Source organism: Contarinia nasturtii, unplaced genomic scaffold, assembly GCF_009176525.2.
Source record: "Contarinia nasturtii isolate CC-2019 unplaced genomic scaffold, AAFC_CNas_1.1 Cnas_scaffold_695, whole genome shotgun sequence".
NCBI lineage: Eukaryota > Metazoa > Arthropoda > Insecta > Diptera > Cecidomyiidae > Contarinia > Contarinia nasturtii.
In genome coordinates this window covers 1273052-1296042 of record NW_022198046.1, presented here as the reverse complement: position 1 = coordinate 1296042, position 22991 = coordinate 1273052, and the positions used below count along the sequence as shown (strand labels likewise).

Genomic DNA, 22991 nt, shown 5'->3' with positions numbered 1-22991 from the left:
GAAATTTGGCTAGATGAAGGATACTGTGCATAAATGTGGTTTGAAACTTTCTAACGTGAGTGTAGAAAAATATAATTCATGAATTCCATGCGAAAGCATCGGCCGTCGCACAGATTGCACTCTGAATCGAATACAAAAAGGAATATCATTCTTTGTTTTACTGAATGAGAAGCTCTCGAGTTGATGCGGCATTCAAATGACAAGCGATCATGGAAAATCGCCAGCTCCTCATACACTTACACGCATACACACACACAAAAAAAAACTCTCGATAACTGTCTTCCATTGGAATAATCCAAGCTGTACAATGTACATGTGTTTTGATTGCTGTTGCGCATGTGATTTATATCAAAGCATGAATGGAAAACTCAATAGAATACGTGGGGCATTCGAGAATCGACCGAATACAACACGGTATAATATTGAACATGGTATAGCAGCACACAACATTTACGCACTTGTACACATACAGATGCGACTGCATCATAGCGCACACACGAAGGAGTAGTTGCGAAAATCGAACAGAATACTTTTCCAGTTTTTCGAACAGTGAGCGCCAGTTTTTTTTTGTTTGAAATGATGTTCAGTGAACATTTTGCCTTCGTCATAGCTGTGTGTGGATTTGTTCGCGCTCATTACATCCGTTCATCATAGACACCAGTTCACATACATATCAGTCTTCGTCAAAACGCCGAACGGTTCATTCATCAACGAAAATTATCCTCCACGACTATAAATAATCCGTATTTATCGCCAATCATCATACCTTCAAAATAATAATATTCAGAAGAAGAAGAAGAGAGAAGTTTTTGGAAAAACATTTGAAGTAAAGAAAAGTTCTTTATTCAATTTTTTTTTTTTCAACTAAAAACACACATACACCAATTCAATAGCACAAAAGCAACAATTTTCCCTTACTTTGTCCTTTGTCCTTAATATTTATTTCATATTTGTTGTTGTTTTTGCCATTTTTAGCCTGCATAAAATACGGCTTAAGCAAGCTGATGTTTATCACATATACAATTGTGTGGCAAGAGTGAAAAAAAAAGTTGACGACAAAGACCAACATAAAAAACAGAAATTTAAATTACATTTTAACAAAGGACAAAGGAGTGAAAGAAAAAAGTGCTTTTTCTGATATAAGAGCAGTCGTAAAGAAACCAAGTTGGATACGAGGAAAAAGTTGCAAGAAAAAATATGAAATGAACAAGAAAATAATATCGGTGAAATGTGTAAAAAAAACAGTGCTTTTTTCGCGAGTGTGCCAAGTGCTTGGAGATAAACAAAACACACGAATTTTCTTTATTTATTTTTCATACATTTAGTATATTTTTTCATGCGGTATTTTGTGCCATTCATTTTTTTCATGCGTTGCCCTTGTATGACTCTTGAAAAGTTGACATATTTTTCATAAAACTTTGTCACACTCACATGAATATACCCGATTGATTCGAATGCATTAAGAGTGTAAAACCTTTTTCAAGCTTCAATTCTCGAGAAAAAGCAAGAGTTTCATAGCATATATGTGAATAACATCCGACGGATTTTTTCTTTCACTCATATAATAGATTATTTACTTCTACTTTGTTTTCATGCACTTTACATGAACTCATTTTGCATGGTTTGCTCTGTTTTCCCTTTAAACTTGTGGCAAAAATCATACCCTTTTCATTTCTCAAAAGAAATCACATTTTTCATTTTCACCAAGCAGCATACAGATGCCATTTGTTCCCTTCAGGTGACATTATACTTTGTGCAACAAATCTTTTCAGTTTTCAGATCGTTTGATTATTTGGAATTGGAATTCCTTTCTAGCGAGTGAAATCTAACTAAGATCGATGAAAAGGTTTAGGTCACGCATTAATGAAAAAATCTATTTTAAAATTTGATCACGAGTTATTATTATTTACATAATACAAACAATTAGGCAAACAAAATTTGTATTTAATAATAGCTCGATTAAAATCAATTCATTCAGAGCATAAAAAAGACAAGAAATATGTCGCGCGTGGCCACAATTCCAAATCGATATGCACGTTCGTCGTGGATTTCAAGCCCCATATCATTGTAACAATACACGAACAAAAAAAATAAAACATACTTTTCGCATTATCTATTAAAAGGCGGCCAATGCACGATGGGCATTTCCACTCAAAAGTAGCGGCACAATGGGCAGAAACAATGCGAACATTATTTTTAATGTGACACCATACAACAGAAAAACCGTTCAGGTACCACACACCGACAAAAAAGCCGATATATTCTAGTCACGATATCCCGATTGAACTAAACGCGCGACAAAAAAAAAACACATTTTCAAAGTCTCGGGCAATAAATTTTTCAATGCAATTTTCCACGATAGTATACCGAGTGAGGCAACGCTCGTATTCACACGCTCAGCTTGCTTATAGCACTCTTAATACAGATTCAAAGTGCCACTGTTGCTGATTCTGACATCGGCCTCCGCTGGTTGGAAGAGATTTTATTTTTCGATGAGAGGGAAAAAAATTACGACCAAGTTTTTCCATTACCGCTATTCGTGGGTGCATTTAATTTAGTTATTCGATGCGAAAAGACGATTTTATTTTTATGAAAATCTGTGCGGGCAATCAACTTTGAGATTCCCCGTGACTTTTTTATTGTGAGATTCATTTTTACGGCTTTACTGAGACAATTTTCGTTAAACACCCTATATAAATGTTAGTAAATCTGTGTGTGTGCCACTCAAGAAAAGAAATGTTTATTTCAATGGAAATTAAAAATTTAAAGCAACTTGTAAAACTGTGTCCACTTGAATTTCTGTGATTTTGACAAAAGACCATTTAATGTATAGTTTAGTGAAATTGATTAATTCTTTTTTGTTCCTTATCGACCGCACTCTCGCTCTCTCACACATTATCAATCGAAAAGTACACATTCAATATTTGCGACGATGCATGCACATACGTAAAATATAATTTTATATCCGCAAAATAAATGAAAAACTTTCAAAACTTTTGAAAGTTCTTCACGTATATATATTTGCGATTGTTGATGACATCGACAACTTTAAAACTTCTAAGCTCAGTTTAAATAGGGTGACTTGCAGGTACACGTTCTTAAGAAATTGTCCCATTGGCCATTGAAATTTTAATGAAATGAAATACAAAAGATCGGTTATAAAAGTTCCGTTTTAAAAAGTTGCTTTAACGTAAAATCACATCCTAAAATACTAAGAAGTCATAAAATGTAGAAGTTGCCAAGTTTGAATGTTATCGAATCGAACGATGTTGAATTATAAGAGCCGAAAATGTGCGGGCAAATGCAATGCACGCTGAATGTTGAAAGCGAAAAATGTTGATTGTGAAATCATTGAATGATTGTTTTATGATTGGGGATAAGAAGCCAAATGCGTTTAATATTTGCAACGAATGCTTTTGATAGCGCTTTATTGGCTGATGATTTACAATTGGAAAGGAGAGAGAGAGTGTGTGTGTGTGTTAGCAAGTGGGGTAAAAAGTCCACACTATGCCAATGGTTACAAAGTCTTTTTGTGTGTTTAAGCGTATTTTTTGTACAGAAAATATATTTCATCTTCTTCCATATATTCGGGTTTTCCATTCTCTCTCATTCACTTTGAATGTTTCTTTTTCTTTGTCCATCTAGAGACATAAACTGATATTTATGCACAACTTCGGATACATAAAATTGATCAATCAATTTGCCAAAGTGGTAACGGAAAATAAACCGCAATAAAAAGTAGCACAAGAACATTATATGTGATGAAAGATGTGCAGCAAGTGAATTGAAAACTAAAGAACATCAACCAAAAACCAAGAAAACGAACAACAACAACATCGACGACGACGACCAAGAAGAAGAAGAAGAAGAAAATTTACAACAACCAAAGAGATATACACAAATGTAAAAACCTATAAAGTGATAAAGTGAAACAGCAAATCCATCTATGTACGGTGTATGCATATGTGTCTCATTTTATGTCGATGTATTGAAAAATCGACGGTGAAAGTTGTAAGAGACGGATAATAAATCCGTAAAATAAGCTGCTTCCCTTTTAATACCCTGTGTGCATGCAGTGGCAAATGTAGAAAAGCACAGTTGGCCAAATGGTATGTATTGAAAATCAATGTGCATATGCATGGAAATGATGTGTCTGACTAAATGTACAGTTTATATGACAATGATTGCATATTAAATAAATTATAGCCAACGAAAAGATATAGTTTATATTTGTTGGAAGAGAATGGGAACTAGGAAAGCTTTTGCATGCATGACGTTCTTTTTTTTAATAAACTACAAACTACATTTTGACCTGATGTCTTTATAATTGTTGTGTGCCGACCAACTGGCTTCTACTATCGTGCTGGTCGAATTTAAATCAAACCCACCAAAGAGTATAAATTTTTTTTGAAGTGCCGTTGAATGGGGAAAACGTTTGATGCAAAACGAAAACGACAGAAATAGAAATTTATGATTTTTATTAGAAATTGTTTTATCAATATATATGACAGCAATGAATAGAGAAAAAAAAAATCTTATCGGTGATTGTGTATGTATTTGTACAATGTGCGTGTGTAGGTGCGTGCGTATGGTTGAGAGAATATTTATACACATTTTATCTGTCGCACACATTTTAAGCACATGCTGCCTTAATATTATGCGGAAAAGTAAGTCAGCTGGAATGAAGAAACAAAAGAATTGACGAATCGAAAAGAGATCGCAAATTAATGTGAACGTCAATATGATTGAATAAATATTGGTATTGGCATTCGAAAGACTGTCGAATTCGGTATTGTGTGGTCGGTTGCTCGGTTGGGTATAGGGATAAAAAAAAAACGCTTCAAAAATGAACAGTACCGAACGAACACAAAAAGAGAGCACTTTATATGGCACAAAATTGCTTCTTCGATTTTTTATGGTCGTGAATGAACGACAAACGAACAGTCGCTTGAACTTTGTGCCCGGGTTCTTTTGTTTGTATGTATGTGACTGTCATAACCTAAATTAGTATATCCACCAGAATGAATGAACTATATATTATCTGTGTTGCTTCGCATTCTTTTCAATACTGGAGGTGAGAGCTGTGTCAGTTATTTATTTTATGACTCTTTATGTGTGTACGGAATGAAGTTGCTGTTGTTCATGTTTATATGCGATTTAGTTCTTCACTAAAAAGGAAGCGAATAAAGACTGAAAAATATGTAATAGTGTGTAGCGAATCGTTTTGCTTTTATCTGTCTTGGTTCTTTTACATTTCATTGGAGGCGGTATGGCATGCAAGAGAGTATGAAAAATGCTGATGCAAACTGACGACAAAATGTCAAAAAGCTCGATTGAAAAAATAAATCCAATAATTTGATCAAATAAGGGTGTAGCATATGAACGGTGTATTCTATTTTGGACGACAAGATAAAACAGAAATACACTTAGTTTGGAAGTTTTCAACTTGGGAAAATGTATAAATATTGTAAAAGTTACCGACCTTTTGTTGAAGGCGCTACTACAGCTATCAACTATACTTAACAACAGCACTCTTAAATCAAAACGCTTATATTGCAGTCGACCGGATGGAACCGTGGTTCAGATGGCACATTTTTGCGGTACAATTTAACGACTGAACAATTCAAACAAATAATATTATGACACTACCAATCACAAGCACCCAGAGAGAAAGAGAGAGAGAGAGAGAAGAAACTTTTGTGAAAATCTGTCATTTTTCCGTCAGTAACAAAGCATCTCGGAACTTTCGAGTTTCATGTATTTCTCAACGTTGAAGAATTTAGGATTGAAAACATGCTACACATATGTACAATGAAGAACACAATATACAAAAACATTGAAAAACTTAACCATATTTCACGCATACAATGTCACATGTAGAACGGTAATGTTGACACATGCGAAATATTTGAACGCATTTCAAAACAACAAACCACGTCTCTGTTATACTTTTGCACATAGAAACACCCACAGAAAATAATGTCGGTTGAAAAGTTGGGTGTTCGTGTTTGAATGAGCACAGTAGTTGAGTTGAAAAATAATAAAAAAATAAAGCACAAACCGAGAGACCAGCACAACAAATGAACGAACGAACTCAGCGGAGTCAACCGAAATAATAACAATAATCATAATGATTAACGAAATGAAAGTGCGAGGCAGTGTGCTTGTGTGTGTATAATGAATAAAATTATAATGAAAATGTGAGTGCAAAGTTGCTTTCAAAATCGCATCATACAATGCTCAGAAACTGGGGGATATATGGCTTAAACTTATTCTTGTACAACGACGAGAGTATTGAATGTGGAATTTTTACATTTTCTGCTTGAAATGAAATAAAATAAATTCAATCACAAATATAAATTTCGACGCCGTCTCGCGTCGTAGCATTTTTTTCGTATTTATATGTATGCGCAAGTATTCTGAAGCAAAAAATCTGTTTAGAAAAATGGATGCCCCAGCTTTTTGGGTTGTACAATGAAAATTACATAAATAAACATCATTTTTATTTTGTTTTGTTTTTTTTTCTTTAGCATTATTTTCTTTCTCTCATTGCGCAAATTAATGGAGTTATGGGTGTTTGTATACTCTTTTGCTGTCGGCCCCCGAAAACAACGTATTTTTAACATTCGAAGGACGCGCTACTTTGTAAATGCTTTTCCTTTGCATTCTGCGTTGTAGGTGTGTGTTTTTGTTAATGCTGCTGTAGCTGGCGTTATTTACATTAAAATTGAGAATTGATGTGTTTGTTTTAAATTAAATTGGTCGTGTGTATGAGAAATCCTTGTTTGTGAAACCGTCGAACAAAGAACGAAAAAAGTGGCGAATATTGAGGGAATGCGAGAGCCGAGACTCAAAAATGAATGGCAGAATGGCAATAATAACAATAGCCCAGGGGGATGGAAAAAGCTATGTGTAAATGAAAGTAAATTAACGGTTTACCTGTGCTGTAGCTTGTCAAGAAAAATACAAATATACGCATTAATAATAACACGAAACGCTTCGAGTAATTTTGCATGCAATTGTAATTATTCCGTGGATAAATCCGTGCGCCAAAGGAAACAAAAACCTAAACCAAATTTAAAATTGTATGTATATATTTCATGAGCGCTGAACATACAAATGACACATAGAGTATAGCACAGCAAGTACACAGCATAATTAATACACAAAACGACACTCGCTACTGACTTGCCGCTTTAAAATGTGAAAATTACAAGAAAATTGTTGCAAAACTGTCTACAGCGAATAACCAATGTAATTTTTTTTTTAAATGTTAAAAAAAAGAGCGACAAAAGTTTCAATGAGCCTGTGAAAACTTTCGGTATCACATCATACCGACGAGAAATAATTCTTGTCCAACACGAATTTGCAACAACAAAAAATGTATCCACATTATTTGAATTTATAACGAAACAATTAAGCTAGTTTGCAATGTTGATACGACTCAAACCGGACGCTGAGTTTTAGCTCCGGTCCACAGCGTAAAAATGTATGTGGAGAGAAATTAAACTGAAACTTTGCGCACAAATGAATGAAAAATGTAAGATGTAACGAGACTAAGAGCAACTGATAAGAGAGAGAGAGCAGAGAAACAGAGCTGAGCTCCTCTTTTAACATTAAATCCAATTTATTTACTTTGCAACAGCATATTTTGTATGGGAAGCATTAAAAACCGTACTCTGTGTACAAAAGTTAATGTAAGTGTAAATGAAAATGAGATGAGCGTCTCTTGCGTTGCTCATTTGTATTCTTTATTTAAAAAAAAAGAAAAACAACAACATTCTTTTGGTGAGAAAAACGAAAGGGAATCCGTTTTATTCGTCTTTTATTTTACTTTGACTGAAAAACTTTGTCAGGGCATATACATATTTTCCGTAATTTTATCTATGGCATGTTTTACAGCATCGGGGTCGAAAAATGTATGTGCTGAACTGAATGACGAAAAAAAAAGATATTTTTTTTTCCTAAGCAGTATGCATATTGCTTTTTATCTAAATCGGAATAATAATAATGAAAAATTGAAAATGAATGTGAGGGAACAGCAACAAACAAAATTGAAAATACAATTTAATCCTGGTGTTTTTAAGTGAATAATTAAACATCCAAATGAAACGGTTTGTTATTATTGTTGTTGGGGTTTTTTCTTGTTCAAGGGTGTGTAATTCGTGTTAAAGAATCCAACCATCAACGGAAAAGTCCGGGATTGTTTAAAGAGGGAATTTAATCAGATTGCTATCTGCGAATAACATGGATAGAAGATTCATGGTTTAAATTGTTTAATAAAATACAGACAGCTTTGTTTATCTTTTATCGTGCGATTCGCAGCACATCAGTGCTGGCCAATAAATGCTATAGAACATACGTTGTCCTCGGGAGACACACACTCTGTGTATGTGAAAATGAAAATCGCTGTGAAATTCACATTGTGTGTGAAAATCGGTTTCACATTGATGGAACAAGTTGCCATTTTACTGCTGTACTACAATTTGCCACTTTTGCAGAAAAAAAACCTTCTTTATGTCTATGATTGTTCGCCACGATTCGGCTCAAACGTAATAAATAAAATACAGAACACGTAATGTGATCAAAAAAGTGTATGTTTAATATGCCATTTGTATATTTTCATCGCGTATGCATAAACATTTGAATGGCATGTGTGCCAGCGATTCGTCGACACATAAAAATTGTTGGAAGTGTAAGAGCGACAGGATGGAAAAGATATCGATTGTTGATACAAACAACGCCTTTATGTGTGCTTTGTCATTTAACATCATCAATTCGAGGCGTGAATGCTCGGTGTGAGAATAAGCATGCACGAATGATAATGGTGTAGGCCACGCGCATAAAGCAAATGAATTGTGCCTGACACGCACTAGATTGCCCAAGTATCTGGAGACCATCTCCGTCGGAATCAGACAGTGAAGTTGATGGCATTAAATTCATGAGTTTGCAACACAACCAATCGTCCCAAACGAAAATAAGAACATACACAGTACACACCGCACACATACAAACCAACAAATCGTCCGATCGCTGTTCGTTGTCCATGCCATATTGCATTTTTTTTTTCGTATAATTCATGACATGAGCTTTCGATACGTAAATTTTCAACTGCAATGTAGCATTGAATTTTTTATTTTATGTTGCCGTAGTGTAATTTTGATGTTATTCGTTCCCTTTTTGTATCATACACTATATTCTTTGTTTTTCATTTTCTTCTTTTTATTGGCGTTTTGTTTTTCTTTTTCAGCTTCGCCTTTTTTAGTTGTTGTTGCTTTCGTATTTCGTCATTATAAAAGCAGCGTCGGCATGTATAAATTATAAGCCGAATGTATGTAATACGTTGAATGTGTGCTCATGTGTATCAGTTTGATGCGCGCTGTGATGATACATATATGTGAGTTAGATATTGAATGGCGATGATGGTGGAAGTGGTAGTGGTTGTGTTGAATCGCGTATGTCTCATCTCTAACTTTATTTTCTTCGTTGTGAATAATTTATTAGATTTCGTAAAATGTGTACGCTGCACTTTGTATGCTGTGTATGCTACAATGTTACATTTGTTAGCAACCGATTTTAATATATATATATATATATATCCATAACGGTATATGCGATGTACCAGAGATGCTATTGTGCGCTTAATTCTGGGTTTCAATTGCGTTCGCCATCTATATATTCATACGAATGAAATGATCAATGGAAGCAAATGTGCGGTGCGAAGATCTAATATTTGAGGCAAGAAACAAAAAAAAAATGGCACGGTGAAGAGCATGATATCATTTGTCGACTGAGAAAAGAAAAACAACAATAACAAAAAAATCAGTGTGCACGAGTTTTCGTTAGGTATTAGTTGAAACTCACTTGTTTACTAATAGCCGTGCTTTTATCAGCTTTGTTCAAGACAAACACTGCTTAAATATGGTGTCGATTGCTACCCCGTACATGCAATGCAAAATTTATTCATTTTTCTTCTTCGCTCTGTCTTTTTTTGGTGTTGATATTTTGTTTTTATATATAGATTCTGCTGACACATTTGGTATTGTATCTTCTGTTCCATTTGTTATTTAATAAATTACGCTCGGTTGAATTAACGTTGGCGCGTTCACTCGTTGACTTAAAAAATGAAAGCAAAAAAAAAGAAAAACTTCCAGTTGATGGGGTGCACGATGTTTAAGAAGAAACGTTCTTCCTATCTTTTTGCAATGCATGTGGTATATGGGGATACATTTATGACGTATGTTTAATGATTGCGTGAATTTACTGAATAGAACTCAAAAGTACATACATTGAAGTCGTTGTTGATGGTGGTTGTGTTGAAAATAGAACGCAACGCACGTAAGAATAATAATCCACGTTAGCGGTTGGAAATATGATTAAAACCACGATGACACAATGAAGACACTGAGGTGTAAAGTGGATTAAAGAACAAACTTTTCAAAACAGAAAATTATCTATATATGCGGTTAATTCTCGTACTAAATAAAGCATAAACAAAAAAGGCAAATACGCAACACATTCATTGTTCACTTTTCCTATACACAAGTTTCGTTTGCTGAATATAGTTGATTCAGAGTTTTGAAAGCCACAATAATTATTCATGACACACTTACCGCCACTCTAACACCCGCGCTTCCCAATTGCTATGTCATTATTTACCGAATACGAATGGTTTTAACCAATTTTGGGAAACTATCGATTGTAAATTCAATTAAATTGAGCCAATAAGCTACTACTGTCTGTATGTTAACATAATCGCCTGGTTTCTTTAGATTATATAGTCCCTTTTGCTTATCATACCATTCCAAAGTATATATGCCACAAAGACCAATTAATTTCATAACTTAAATAAATAGCATTCCATCTGTATATCCATATTTAACGAAATTTATTCGGAAAGGTTATTGATGTCATTGTGGTTTGCATAAGTTTATTATTATTACTATTTATTCTAAATTATTGGTATGGAAGGCAAGAGAAAGGGATAGTGGGAGCAAATTGACGAAATGAACGGTCAGTGAAAAGAAAATTAATCCCATTAAATGATAATGAGGTGACTAACAATTCAGATCATACAGATGACACATACATACACACATACAATGTGTATTTAACCTCTTTGTAATTATAGGTCTGAAAATGGTGTGATTGGAAATAGGGACACAATCATCTTCTTTGGGGAAAATTTTCGTCAAAAATATAAAAATAAATTATATATGCAGAGAGAAAGAGAATGCTTATAAAATGCGGCTTGTCAACATCAGGTATGGCTCGAAGCTACAAATTGATTAAAGTGTCGACTTGGTTGTCGTTCATGTATTCAGTAATATGTCAAAGTGGCAACGTTTAATCCAAAAGAGAGTCTATGCTCAACGACATCTCATCATACTAAAGCCGTCGCTAGCGCATCAAATTCAAATATACGCTGTCAGCTGAGCAGTCACTTGCATATATATATTTTAATACTTGACTGCACCGTTTTAATCTTGGGTACGAAATTAAATCTGTAGATAGCATCAAGAAAATTTATCTCATATTGTTCTACGTGTTTGTTGAGATAGCATTTCACTTTTTTTTCGGCTTTAATTTGTCACAGGTAGTTGTGGAAAAGCACAAGTTGAAAACTTCAGGCTTTCTCTCCCTTGATAGCATGGCAGAAAATACACAAAACGTTTTATTGCCTCTGATGATCTTTTTTTTGAATTGCACACAGAACCAACATATAGTTTTTGCCTTTAAATTGAGTTCGTATTTAAAATGGCTTGAACCGTGTTTGTTAGACTTTTCATCGACGTCAGGTATTGAATAGGAAATAAAGTTGTTTGAACCGAATCTCAATGGTGCAAATCCAAACAGAAGTTTTACTTATTTGTTCGTTCGGTGAATAGTTTTAATGAGCTTTTTCATCTCTTTTCCCCTGTGATTTAATTTATCAAGTGCAATATCAAATGAGTAAATCCTTTAAATAGAACAAACAGTTCAACATACGCATACACATTTTGAATATAAATGTAAAAGTTAAGTACTCTATTAGTTACATTCATTTGGAAATCGAATGGAAGACAGTTGAATTAAGATTCAATGTGTTGATATACACATTTGTTCTTTTTCAAAATTTCATTTCCGTTGTATAGTCGATGAGGAAATATTTTTGGAATTTGAAGTGCATGTTCATATACATGGGTATCTTTTTTCCTTTCAGATTTGCTTTCATTCGCAGCATATTCCGTGGATTGGCATAAATAAAATTGTTATAATTCTAATTACCATACACCATAGATAATTCATCCAGTCTATTTCCGTCATCATTGAACTATATCTATCGATAGAAAAAAGTGTTCGTTTGGCTGGGCATCAAATATGCTTGTATTTCTCTGTATTTCTCACACATCATTAGGCAAATGGTTTGCATATAAAACATGATGACGGCTCACGATTACAAAGTATTCTCCTACATTCCATGCTCATAAAATATAAACACATTCTTGCACTAAATTCAAGCCACAACTTCATAAACACATGCATAAACATAAAGCACATATTTATTAAAATTCACTAGTTATATGAAATTTATTCACATCCAGCTTAATGGCTATGAAAATCCATTGAACTCTTCTTTTTTCTTTTTCTTTTTTGTTTCAAACCGCGAACGTTAAATCTCATCAGATGTCAGTTATGCAGATTAACAGGCTCTGTGATTATAATGTGGTAGCTAAAGGAGATAAAATTGTGTGAGCTCACAACTCACATCGACATGAAAATATATGTGGAATAAAGCGTACGAGGTGTACGACCGAGTGGTGTTAACATATTTGCTCAATAGCTCATGATAAACGCCTGTTAAAATAAAGGAAATGAGAGCGAGCGAAATAAATTTTAGCTATATGTACTTTATATTTGGTACACGCTCGTTTCATGCCACTTAAATGGTTGAGCACATATTTATATAAAAGCTAATTATTATTGTCGTTGCTGTTAAATGTAGAGCATTGGAGATTGCTTTTATTGAAATAAATATGATGAAAATCGGTTGAGCAATCACATCACTCAATATCCATTCATTACGGTCAAGCGATTGGCATGAATAACATGGATTGAACAATCAATTTACGAAATAGGCGAACACTTTATGACAGTTTAGAAACGCATTTCTCTGTTTTATTTTAAGCACTTTTTTCTCTCTCGATCAATCATGTACGCAGTACGCACACGTATTAACTTGTTTTATATCGGAAAATTTCATTCAATTTTCTTGTTATTTTTTATGTATCCAAAGGTTATTTCATTTAATCTAATTGAAAATTGAGAAAATGCCCAAACATTATGAAAAGCATTTCGCACGAAATCCATACATGCGCTTTTTGAATAAAGCTTCCATTCGAAAAGATAACGAATTTTTTCTCATGCACACCAGAGATGGCTACGAACATTTGAATTCATGTTCGTTCGTGTTCGTTTGCGTTCTTCGCGAATACGAACGAACGCGAATCGAAAAAGAATTCTACGAACGAATGCGAACGACTGCGAACGAACACCTCATCCCCCTTAGCGAACACGAACGAACACGAATCGGAAAATTCTTTCTACGAACGAATGCGAACGAACACGCCTCTCTCTTTGCGAATGCGAACGAACACGAATCGAATTATTTTTATACGAACAAACAGTTTTTAGACGAACGCGTTCGTAGTCATCTCTGATGCACACACACACACAGCTTGGAATAAGTTGTGAAAGAGAGAGAGAGAGAGAGAGAGAGAGAGAGAGAGAGAGAGAGAGTAACATTCACAGTGATTAAATTAGCTACGAAAAGTTCATTGAGTTTTCGTAACTTTATGATTTCATTATAAACACGCATATATTTTCTCTGTGCAGACTACTAAAGACCATAAACATGATGGACAACTCTTGTTTGCATGTATATTTTCTTGGAAATATCGGATTTAATACCACATGAGAAACATTTAATAGCATTCACGTGATAAAAAAAACTTTTGGCAAAGTTTATAACTGGCAATTATCCGTTGTTAACGGAACGAATAGAACACCTTACACACTCAATGATGGCATGATATTCGGATGTCAATAAATGACATTCTTTTAGCATTTCACTTGAATGAAATCCAAATGACGTCTGGTATTACTTTTTATAGGCGTTGAATTGTTATCTCGTTTTACATTGCGGGTATACCGCAACGAATGCATGAAAAGCAATCGTATGGGTGATACAAGAACGCACATATATGAATGGTTACCATAAAATCCAGCAAATTACAAGTAAATTTACATAACGAGGAAATGGAGGGAAATGAAATGACAGCAAATTATCTATAGTTCACAGGAGTTTGCTCTTAAAAGCAAGCATCTCATACAAATAGGTAAATTATTGCATAAATTCTACATTTACACATGCATGTGTGTGTGTCCGTGCGCATATATAAGCTAAGCGAAACCTACAAATACACCAACCGCATCAGCGACGGGAAATTCGTTGAAAATTATGCATAAATATTAGGCTGATTGCCGCTATATTTTACGTTGCTGCCGACGACACATTCAACTTTGATGTTGCAATATAAAATACGACTAATTTTCATTTAATGCTTGACTCCGACTCTATCTTTTTCGTTTGCTTACAATGTGTCTCATCTGCCATAAACAACGATGTAGCTTTTTAGGTGTGTTGAGACTACTTGTTTGGCCTCACAGTTTGAAGCAAAGCCGAAAAGAGTTGTGCAATAAATGGGACAAACGAAAAGAGTGCGAGAGAGAAAGTAAAGAAAATGTGACACATTTGCTTGCACATTTGATACGAAAAGTTACGTCATTCATTCCCAGTGCACGCAATCTATGTAAACAGGACACTGTGTGAATGTATATAATTTAATCTAGCTACTTTTCTGATTAAAATCCAGTAGTTTATGTCAGAATGCTGGATTGTGGCAAACATTCAACCGGGTCCAATCTGATTTCATGAATATATATAAGGCCGCGTTCAAAACCGGGATTCTGGGAATGTAATTTTTTTTTCAGGAAATGTGCTTTTAAAGTCTTTTTAATGAGATTTCATTTTGAGAAATATAATGTTGCGCTTTTACTGTAGGATTTATAATACAAATAAAAAAGGTTGATTCAATAAAAGCCACTTTATAAACAGGTACCACAATCGTATTAAATATGAAAACGAGTTATAATGAAAAGTTAGTGAATTGTATTTGTGTGATTTGTTATGGCAATTCAGAGCAACTTTCTCACAAATATAAAAATCTGTAGTTTGATTCAAGCGAAGCACGAACTATTTAATTCCCAACACTAAAGCTCAAAAGACATACTCAAAACCACACACGAACTGTGATACGCAACGGAAACACTGATACGATAAAACAGTAGATAAATGATGTACACGTTTTTGCTTGTTGTTGATAAAAGCCATTTTGCTCGGGAATATAAGCGTAATGGCAAATATTTCGAAATTTCTCAAATTTTATTACATGTTAATTTTAACATGAGCCGAATACAATACCATTAGAAAATGGGATTACATCTCATTGTCACCGCTTGAATTTCATGCAAGTGAACATACAATTTGTACGATTTTCTCATATTTTCATTGGTTTTATCAAGTCGATCGCCGTTTTGCATCCATCTACAATTCTACATGCATGCCTCCCCAGTATGTTGAACAAATGTTTAATGGCAAAGACGTTGTCGAACTCCTTTCCGACTTAATCACAAAACTCTCAGCTCATTTAGAAATCATTCGATTCCACGTTTCACTTCGTATGGTAATGGTATAATGTTGTGCGAATTTTGAGACAAGCCTTAATGTGTCGTGCATGTATGCACAGTAAAACCTCTCCAAAAAATCATTTTCGATTTTTGAAAAATTTGACTTGAACGCACTCTTCGTTGTTTATTTTGATTTAATTATAATGTTTATGCGAAAGAAAAAAATCTTTTGTGTTATTCTTCAAACTGGATTTTTTCGGGGCTGTCTTATTTTAAAGAAGAAAAAATGGTAAATTTTGCATTTCCAAATATTGGAAACCTTCCAAAAGTGTATATTTTTAGCTTGATGTTTATTACGCTATTCGGTGGTTTACTGTGCGGTTCCAAATGTAAACAGCATGCGAGAAAATCGTTATGATGTTGGAAATGACAATGGTTCCGTTGATGATGATAATAATGAATGTAATCAAAATGATGGCCACACCATTCGCTCGTCTTATCACTGACTTTCAACTTCTGAATTCATTACATCTATTCCTTGTTTAAGCTGAACAATTTCAAAAGGATTTCAGTCTTGCAATGTGATATGATTTTGAGGGAAAATGAGCATATAGCATGCATATGTCCTGTGACGAAAGCAAAAGAACGATGCATGGTGAAATCTTGAAGGATTAAAAACGTTATTTAATGTGTCTGTTGCTCTTGTCTATTGTCAAGCTGTCGATTGGTATAACAACAATGGAACACTTTGTACGCTTCAAGCGATAGAACAACATCGCTCGAAGCATAAGTACAGTGTACAGTGTACACAAAAATCTAAGTCACTTGACTTTTTTTTGTTGTTTCCATTGCGTATACAAGTGCGCGTTTGCTCGTTCGCTTGCTTAACTTGCTGTAACTATATCATTATTTCACATTTTGCTGTCTTCCAGTTCTGGCATGCATGTGTTTTCGTGTCGTTGCCGTTAGATTGTCATACTTATTATTCGTTGACATTGCAATCTCCCTGCTGGCTTCTGGTCTTTTGAATGTTAAGCTCATTTTGTTCGATATGTTGTTTTTGTCAAGTTAAACACACCGCATACAATGCACACGGCAGAAGCATTCACTTCCCGAGTATTAAAGGAACTTGCGACAACAGCATAAACACTGACGATGCGTTCCATGTTTTTTGGAATTTGTTGTGATATTCTGTTATTTTTGCATCCTCATTGGAATTTTTATTCCAATTTAATGGGCCATCCATTTTTCTGTCGATACATATATATAGTTCAAATAAATTGGTGTCCGTCGTCTCATGCTAAAATGCGAAGGGATGAAGATGGTGGAAAAAATAACAGATGTGCTGAGTGATTTTCTTGAGAGATAAAGAGAGAGAGAGAGAGTACTTAAGCTCAAGCGAATCTACATTTTCAAAGATGTTCAAGAAGAGAATATCTAAGGAAAACACTAAACTCATTGACTAAGAGCTTTTCATGCTTACAAGCAGCATCGGAGTGCCGATGAACAAAGTGACACCGAAGAAAGAAACAGAAACAAAAAGTGGAAGTAAAATAACAAAGCAAAGATGTCTAGGGGACGGAAACCATTAGCTAGTTTTTTATATTTCAAGTAAAAACTAGGAAAATTAGAAAAAACTAGCAAAAACAAGAAAAATCAGCAAAAATTATTTGATCCGCCATTTTGATATTGTGCCATGATTTGGTGACTAAATCAATTTTACAAGACTATTGAAAGAAACAAGTACTTTATGCACGATTTTGTGTTAAAAAAAGAATAATTAAACTAATTTTCACTATTATAAGTGTATAATTATTCAAAATACATAAAAATATGTCTGAACAACAAAACGTCAAAATACTTCATTGTGTCAGTACAATCATTTGCTTGTCATTTGACAGAACAAAAAACTAGAAAACTAGCAATTTCATAAAGTAATATTAGCATTATTAGATTATTCAAGCAATAAACTAGTAAATTAGCTATAAACTAGAAAAACTAGCATTGGTTTCTCTCCCCTAGAAAGATGTTTAACGAAAAATAAATATACGCAAACAAATACCAGACGAAAGGATGCATTGCATCCGAGCAGCAAAGATGAGTAATTGAGACTTTCATACACGAATATACTTGGCGCATAGCATGTACTGTTCTTGGAAAAATGACTACATGTAGAAGTATTAAGTCCCATGAAAGCGGATCAAAATTTAGTTTAAAAAGTTGCTGCAGTGCAGTGTGTGTCACAACAACTTGTAATAACAACATGCTGTATGATGTATAGCCGTTCATATTTGCAAGTAACAACAACTTCTAAACAATAAAAAAAATCACCGTAGTGATGGTAAAAAGTGACAAAACCAAACTATTACAGATACCAGATGTGTTATTGAGATCAAGCTCATATTTTTGTAAACAAATACTTTTTCGTGTTAAAGAACTAAATAAATGAATTGAATTCACTGGGAATAATACAGAAATCAAACCTTGCATCAACTATCAAATAAAGTTTGAATAATATGACGTACTTTCTTTACATGAACTCTGCTGCATCAGTTCGAAAACGGTCTTAATTTTATTTATATGGATTGTTTCTGAACGCTGTTGAATAAGATCGTCGTTTCCGAAACCGATAAAAAATACATAAAAACATTTTTTATTCATTATTCCATAAAATTGGTACGCGTCTTCCGAATATTTTCATTGCCATCCTGGGTAATTCTGTAACTGCAATGAACGATTGAACTAAATAGCACCTGAACTTCGACAAACGACACACAAGCACACCCACTACGGAATGATTGAAAAACACAGAAAAAGTTGCTGACATTTGCGAGAATCGCATTATTGCGAGAATTGCGTAATCAGTCAAAAGATTTGTGACGCTATCGAAAGTAGCACTATTGGTTTTCTTTTTCGTTGTCACCCATCAATCTGGCCACATAAATACTGGTTGGCATACTTTTACTTACGATTCAAGTAATTTTCACTTTGTTTTGGAAGTTTTTTTTTGCTGTTTTGTTCACAGAGTATTCGTTACTATAATTGGTGTTGGCCAAAACTTTTCCCATCTTATCGTATCAAGTAATTCTTTTTTGGGTCTTTGTATGCGTTAGGATTGAAAGGCTTGAAAAAAGGTAGACTACTAAGGTCTTGAAGACATGACAAACAATCGTTATTGATCAATGTCAGTAGTTATTTCTTATTTGAAATGGGGATGTCGGAGAGATGATGAGAAAAGGACCGGATATCCAAATATATATGTGTTCAAGTCTCATTTAATGTTGTTGACGCTTTTCAGTTGATAGGGCCAAATGGTTTTTTTTTGTTTATGTTCTCGGTTCGTCAAACACACCAGCATCAACAAAATAAGAGCAGTAGCAACCAGTTGTTCCATAACAATTTTAATATTGCCTGTGGGGTCGAACATCAGCCATTAAGTAACTCTGGGCATAGCGTGTGCATAAATTCACATTCGAAGATCTTATGTATATTTATAAATCTATTTATATCGGTTAGTTAGTTGATTTCGATATACAATTTTATAAATACATGAACATATTTATTGGCAACAAATACCGCTGAAATATTGCGTGTATCATGTATCTCATGGACCGTTCGCGCACTGTAAGAGACATGATACATCGATATTATATAAATAATCCAATTGGTAACCATTATTCAATTTCACTCATATCTTCATCCATATGTAATAATACCATAGATTTGTGATTTGATACCTCTCGCCTCTTTCGTATGTATCGATATAATTCATTGTGTTATTTCTTCGCAGAGTCTGGGGCTCATTTCATTATTGCGTGTTTGCAACGAGCATGAGCCAATATAAAATCTACCCAAGAAAGAACTTTTAACGGCACCATCTTATCGTTGAGCCGAAAGTCTGGTGTGTATGTGTGAGCATGTTAATTATTCGAATTTTCATCAAAATACAAATAACACACATACAGAAAAGGATCAAATACATGGCCTCAATATATGGAATGTGCTCGCATAATTTTATGGTTTTGAATATATTGTACGACGTCCTGCGGGGCGGTTTTGTTTGCTAACTGATTTTTCGGTGTATCGACTATTGGTTTTGTTTTTCACTTGGATTACAGCGGCATTATACCCTAGAATATTAGATGATGCTTCGTAAAACCGAATAGAAAGGGCCTCAAACACAAAAATAAACAAAGAATAAGCTCCCATATAAGACGTGAAAATACCAATAGATCTAATAGGTTGAGTCTGAGCACAAAGTTTAAACAAATAACTTATAAGCGTTGGTTAAATTCAATCCCAATAAAGATCAAAATAAAAACTTTTCACAAATTGTTTGAGTTAATGTTCCACAATGAAGATCAAAAATGTATTCGAAATGATGGTTTTACGTGGCGTCAATTTCCAGTGAAAACAAATATTATGTTTTCGCGAATACTGTAGTCGATAAAAGTGCCATTGACACCGTTTGAGAATGTGGTTTTTCTTGCAAAATACCAATTCTTCGAAAATATAAAAAGGTGCTGATGATTTCAGTGAATTCAGGGAATTCGTCACAAATCATTTACGGTTTAAACACTTCAAAAATCACACCAAATTAAAGCTTTATTTACGTAATTTAATGGCAACTTGTAGCCTTGTAGCGTGAAATGTATCACATTAAAAAGCAATATATTTATTGAAACACACTGTTGAATGTGCGAAAACTACGTCAGCGTCATCAAATCAAAGCATTTGCAAGTATACTTTGCGCGAAGTGCGAATAGGAGGGAGTGAGGTGTAGACTGTAGAGAAAATAGAAAGAAAGCGAGAAAAAGAGACGACGTGATAATGTGATTTATATTGAGATTTGGTGGCTAAAAGAAGAGTGAATGATTTACTTTAATCGAAAATCGATTAACAATTTATCAAAATCAAATCACACTGAAGGAATGGAATGAGAGAGGGTACGGCAGCATCAACATATAATCTATTTCTATAGCAGAAAGTTTATACATCTTGATTTATCGGCTAGATATGCTCTCTCTCTAGTCTATTCAGGGCATTTAACTTGTGGCTCCCATTCTATCTATCGTTTGCGAGAAAAACTTTGATTTAAAGCCGAGCTCCACACCACGTTGCCACTCAAACTTTCGTCTTTTTCTTTCTTGATTGAATTTATGTGCAGTTCGAATTTCCGTTGTTTAAATGAAAACGGCAATTCGTCCATTTCCACATTCTATTTTAACTGTTTTATTAACGGACGCAATGGGACCGCCACACTCGATGGTAGTGAACCTGCGTTGGGATGAATTATCGATTGGTTTGAATGGTCTTTGCAAAATACGTGAATTTGGTGGATTCACATTTATCGTATTCTAAATATCGTTCTATCAAAATAAATACTTTTCTGGCAGAAAAAAAGTCTGCCTCATTTATCTACTTCACATTGTTGTGCGTGTGATGCTTTATTTCGGTTTTTGTTTTCTCGTTATATAGCCATTCAGGCATAATCTCAGTATGAATGTCAAGCATTTGGTTAGTTCGTATATCTGGTTCATTTGCATTTGATTGCTTGGACGCTTATATTTGCGCACACAGAGAAATATTTGAGCTTGACTGCAAAGTGAAAAATTACATTTTAAAACAAGATAACAAAATATATTGTACCTTTTAACTGTTCGCATTTTAATACGTTTCTCTTTTTTATGTCTTTTTTTTTTAATTTTTCAAACAGACAAATTTACATCAATAAAATTGAGCATGAAAATTGAAAGACATCACCACGAAAGGACGACCGGACCAGAACATAAAATAAACGACTTCAGTCGTATTGCAATTGAAAATAATCAACGCGGTATATAACACAAACACACATACACAAAATAATTGTGGCAAATGCTTCGCTTTCACTAAACGACCGAACCTATCCATACATTTGGCCGAAATATAAAAGCTTAAAACGAATAGACGACATTTGATGAATGATATTATGTACGAAATGGAATTACCAACTATAAATTGCACAACAACACACTCCATCAAAGTGAGATGCTCAACATATTTCGCACTCCGTTGGCAATAAAACCAGCACAAATAAACAAAATGAAATATTTTGCCCTGGAAACTTATCCATCGTTTTGAATTTGTGCCGTGCTGTTTGGCTGAAGCAAGGTTATCAGACGAAAGAGAAACAAACAAACAAACAAAAAATTGTGTGCGTGTGTGAGTGCATAAAAAAGTAATAACTAAAAACAACTTGATGCGGAATGTATTCTCATCATCATCGAGAAAGAAAATGAGGACGAATTGTTATGAGATGTGAAGCGAAAAAAAAAACAACAAGAGAAATCAAAATTTTCAAACAAACTTCTAGGAAAAACAGAACCATTTAAAGAAAATTCGAACAACAATAACAAGTGACAAAGAAATTCTGAAGTTTACAACCAAAGTGAAATAAATGTTAAACCAATAGAAAGAATTGCGTGCGTGACAAATGACAAAAATGAGCATACATTAAAAAATTTCGCAAGAAATATAATAAATAAAAGAAAAGAAAGTTTTCTGATGGTTTCCCATCATTCGTCATTTGATTTGTGTCAGCAGCTACAGCAAAAAAGAAGAATAAGATACGAAAGAAATACCAAGAATATTAATAAAGACAAGTGAAACGCAACAATTCGCAAGAGAAGCTCCCGAAATAGGGACAAACAAAAATAACAACAAAAATTCCAAGTGAAACAAAGTTTGATATCAAAGTTATATGAATTGATAAGAGAAAACAAACCATTCATGCTCGACAAGAAGTAATCAAGAGTGGCCGAAGCGAACGCGGGAAGAAAATAAAACATATAGACAGACAATGTCATTTGCCTGCCATCTAAAAGATATATAAAAGAAGATCTAGAAGTAACACAACGTTTTATCGTTGATGTAGAATGTGAGAAGAGCACGCTTTGTATTCATTTTTATAAAGAAGAAAAAAAACACAACAACCCTGCAATTGATGAGCGTTTTTAGGACAACTAACAAACACTCACACACACATAAACACTCCGATCATGTTGGCTGCCATATTATTTGTTTCGGTGACGTTGATGATTCAAACCTAGAGCATTTTATAAGCAATATGTATGGAAACATTCAACATTTATGGTAATTTACGCTGGCTCGTATCATCTATCAAATACAATGGATGGAGAAAATCGCATAATTTTAAACGTTGGCGGTGTCAGGTATGTATTGTAGGATAATCTGTTACCCGGTCTAAGTTTCCCTTGTGT

General features: G+C 34.2%; 1 protein-coding gene across 3 annotated transcripts in view; it reads left to right on the top strand.

The window, feature by feature from the left end:
- The first annotated feature begins 611 nt into the window (after nt 1-611).
- The window catches only part of LOC116341001 (potassium voltage-gated channel protein Shaw-like), a 39499-nt gene continuing 17119 nt past the window's right edge, over nt 612-22991 (top strand). Inside the window, exons 1-4 of one of the 3 annotated variants that reach the window (XM_031767819.1) lie at nt 612-826; nt 3646-4109; nt 11132-11264; nt 21446-22943. In XM_031767819.1, coding sequence (XP_031623679.1) covers nt 22861-22943 — 83 coding nt within the window. In that variant the 5' untranslated portion in view covers nt 612-826; nt 3646-4109; nt 11132-11264; nt 21446-22860. Of the gene's footprint in view, nt 827-1711; nt 1739-3645; nt 4110-11131; nt 11265-21445; nt 22944-22991 lie in introns of all 3 variants that reach the window. The other 2 variants (XM_031767818.1, XM_031767817.1) reach the window with 2 other exon arrangements.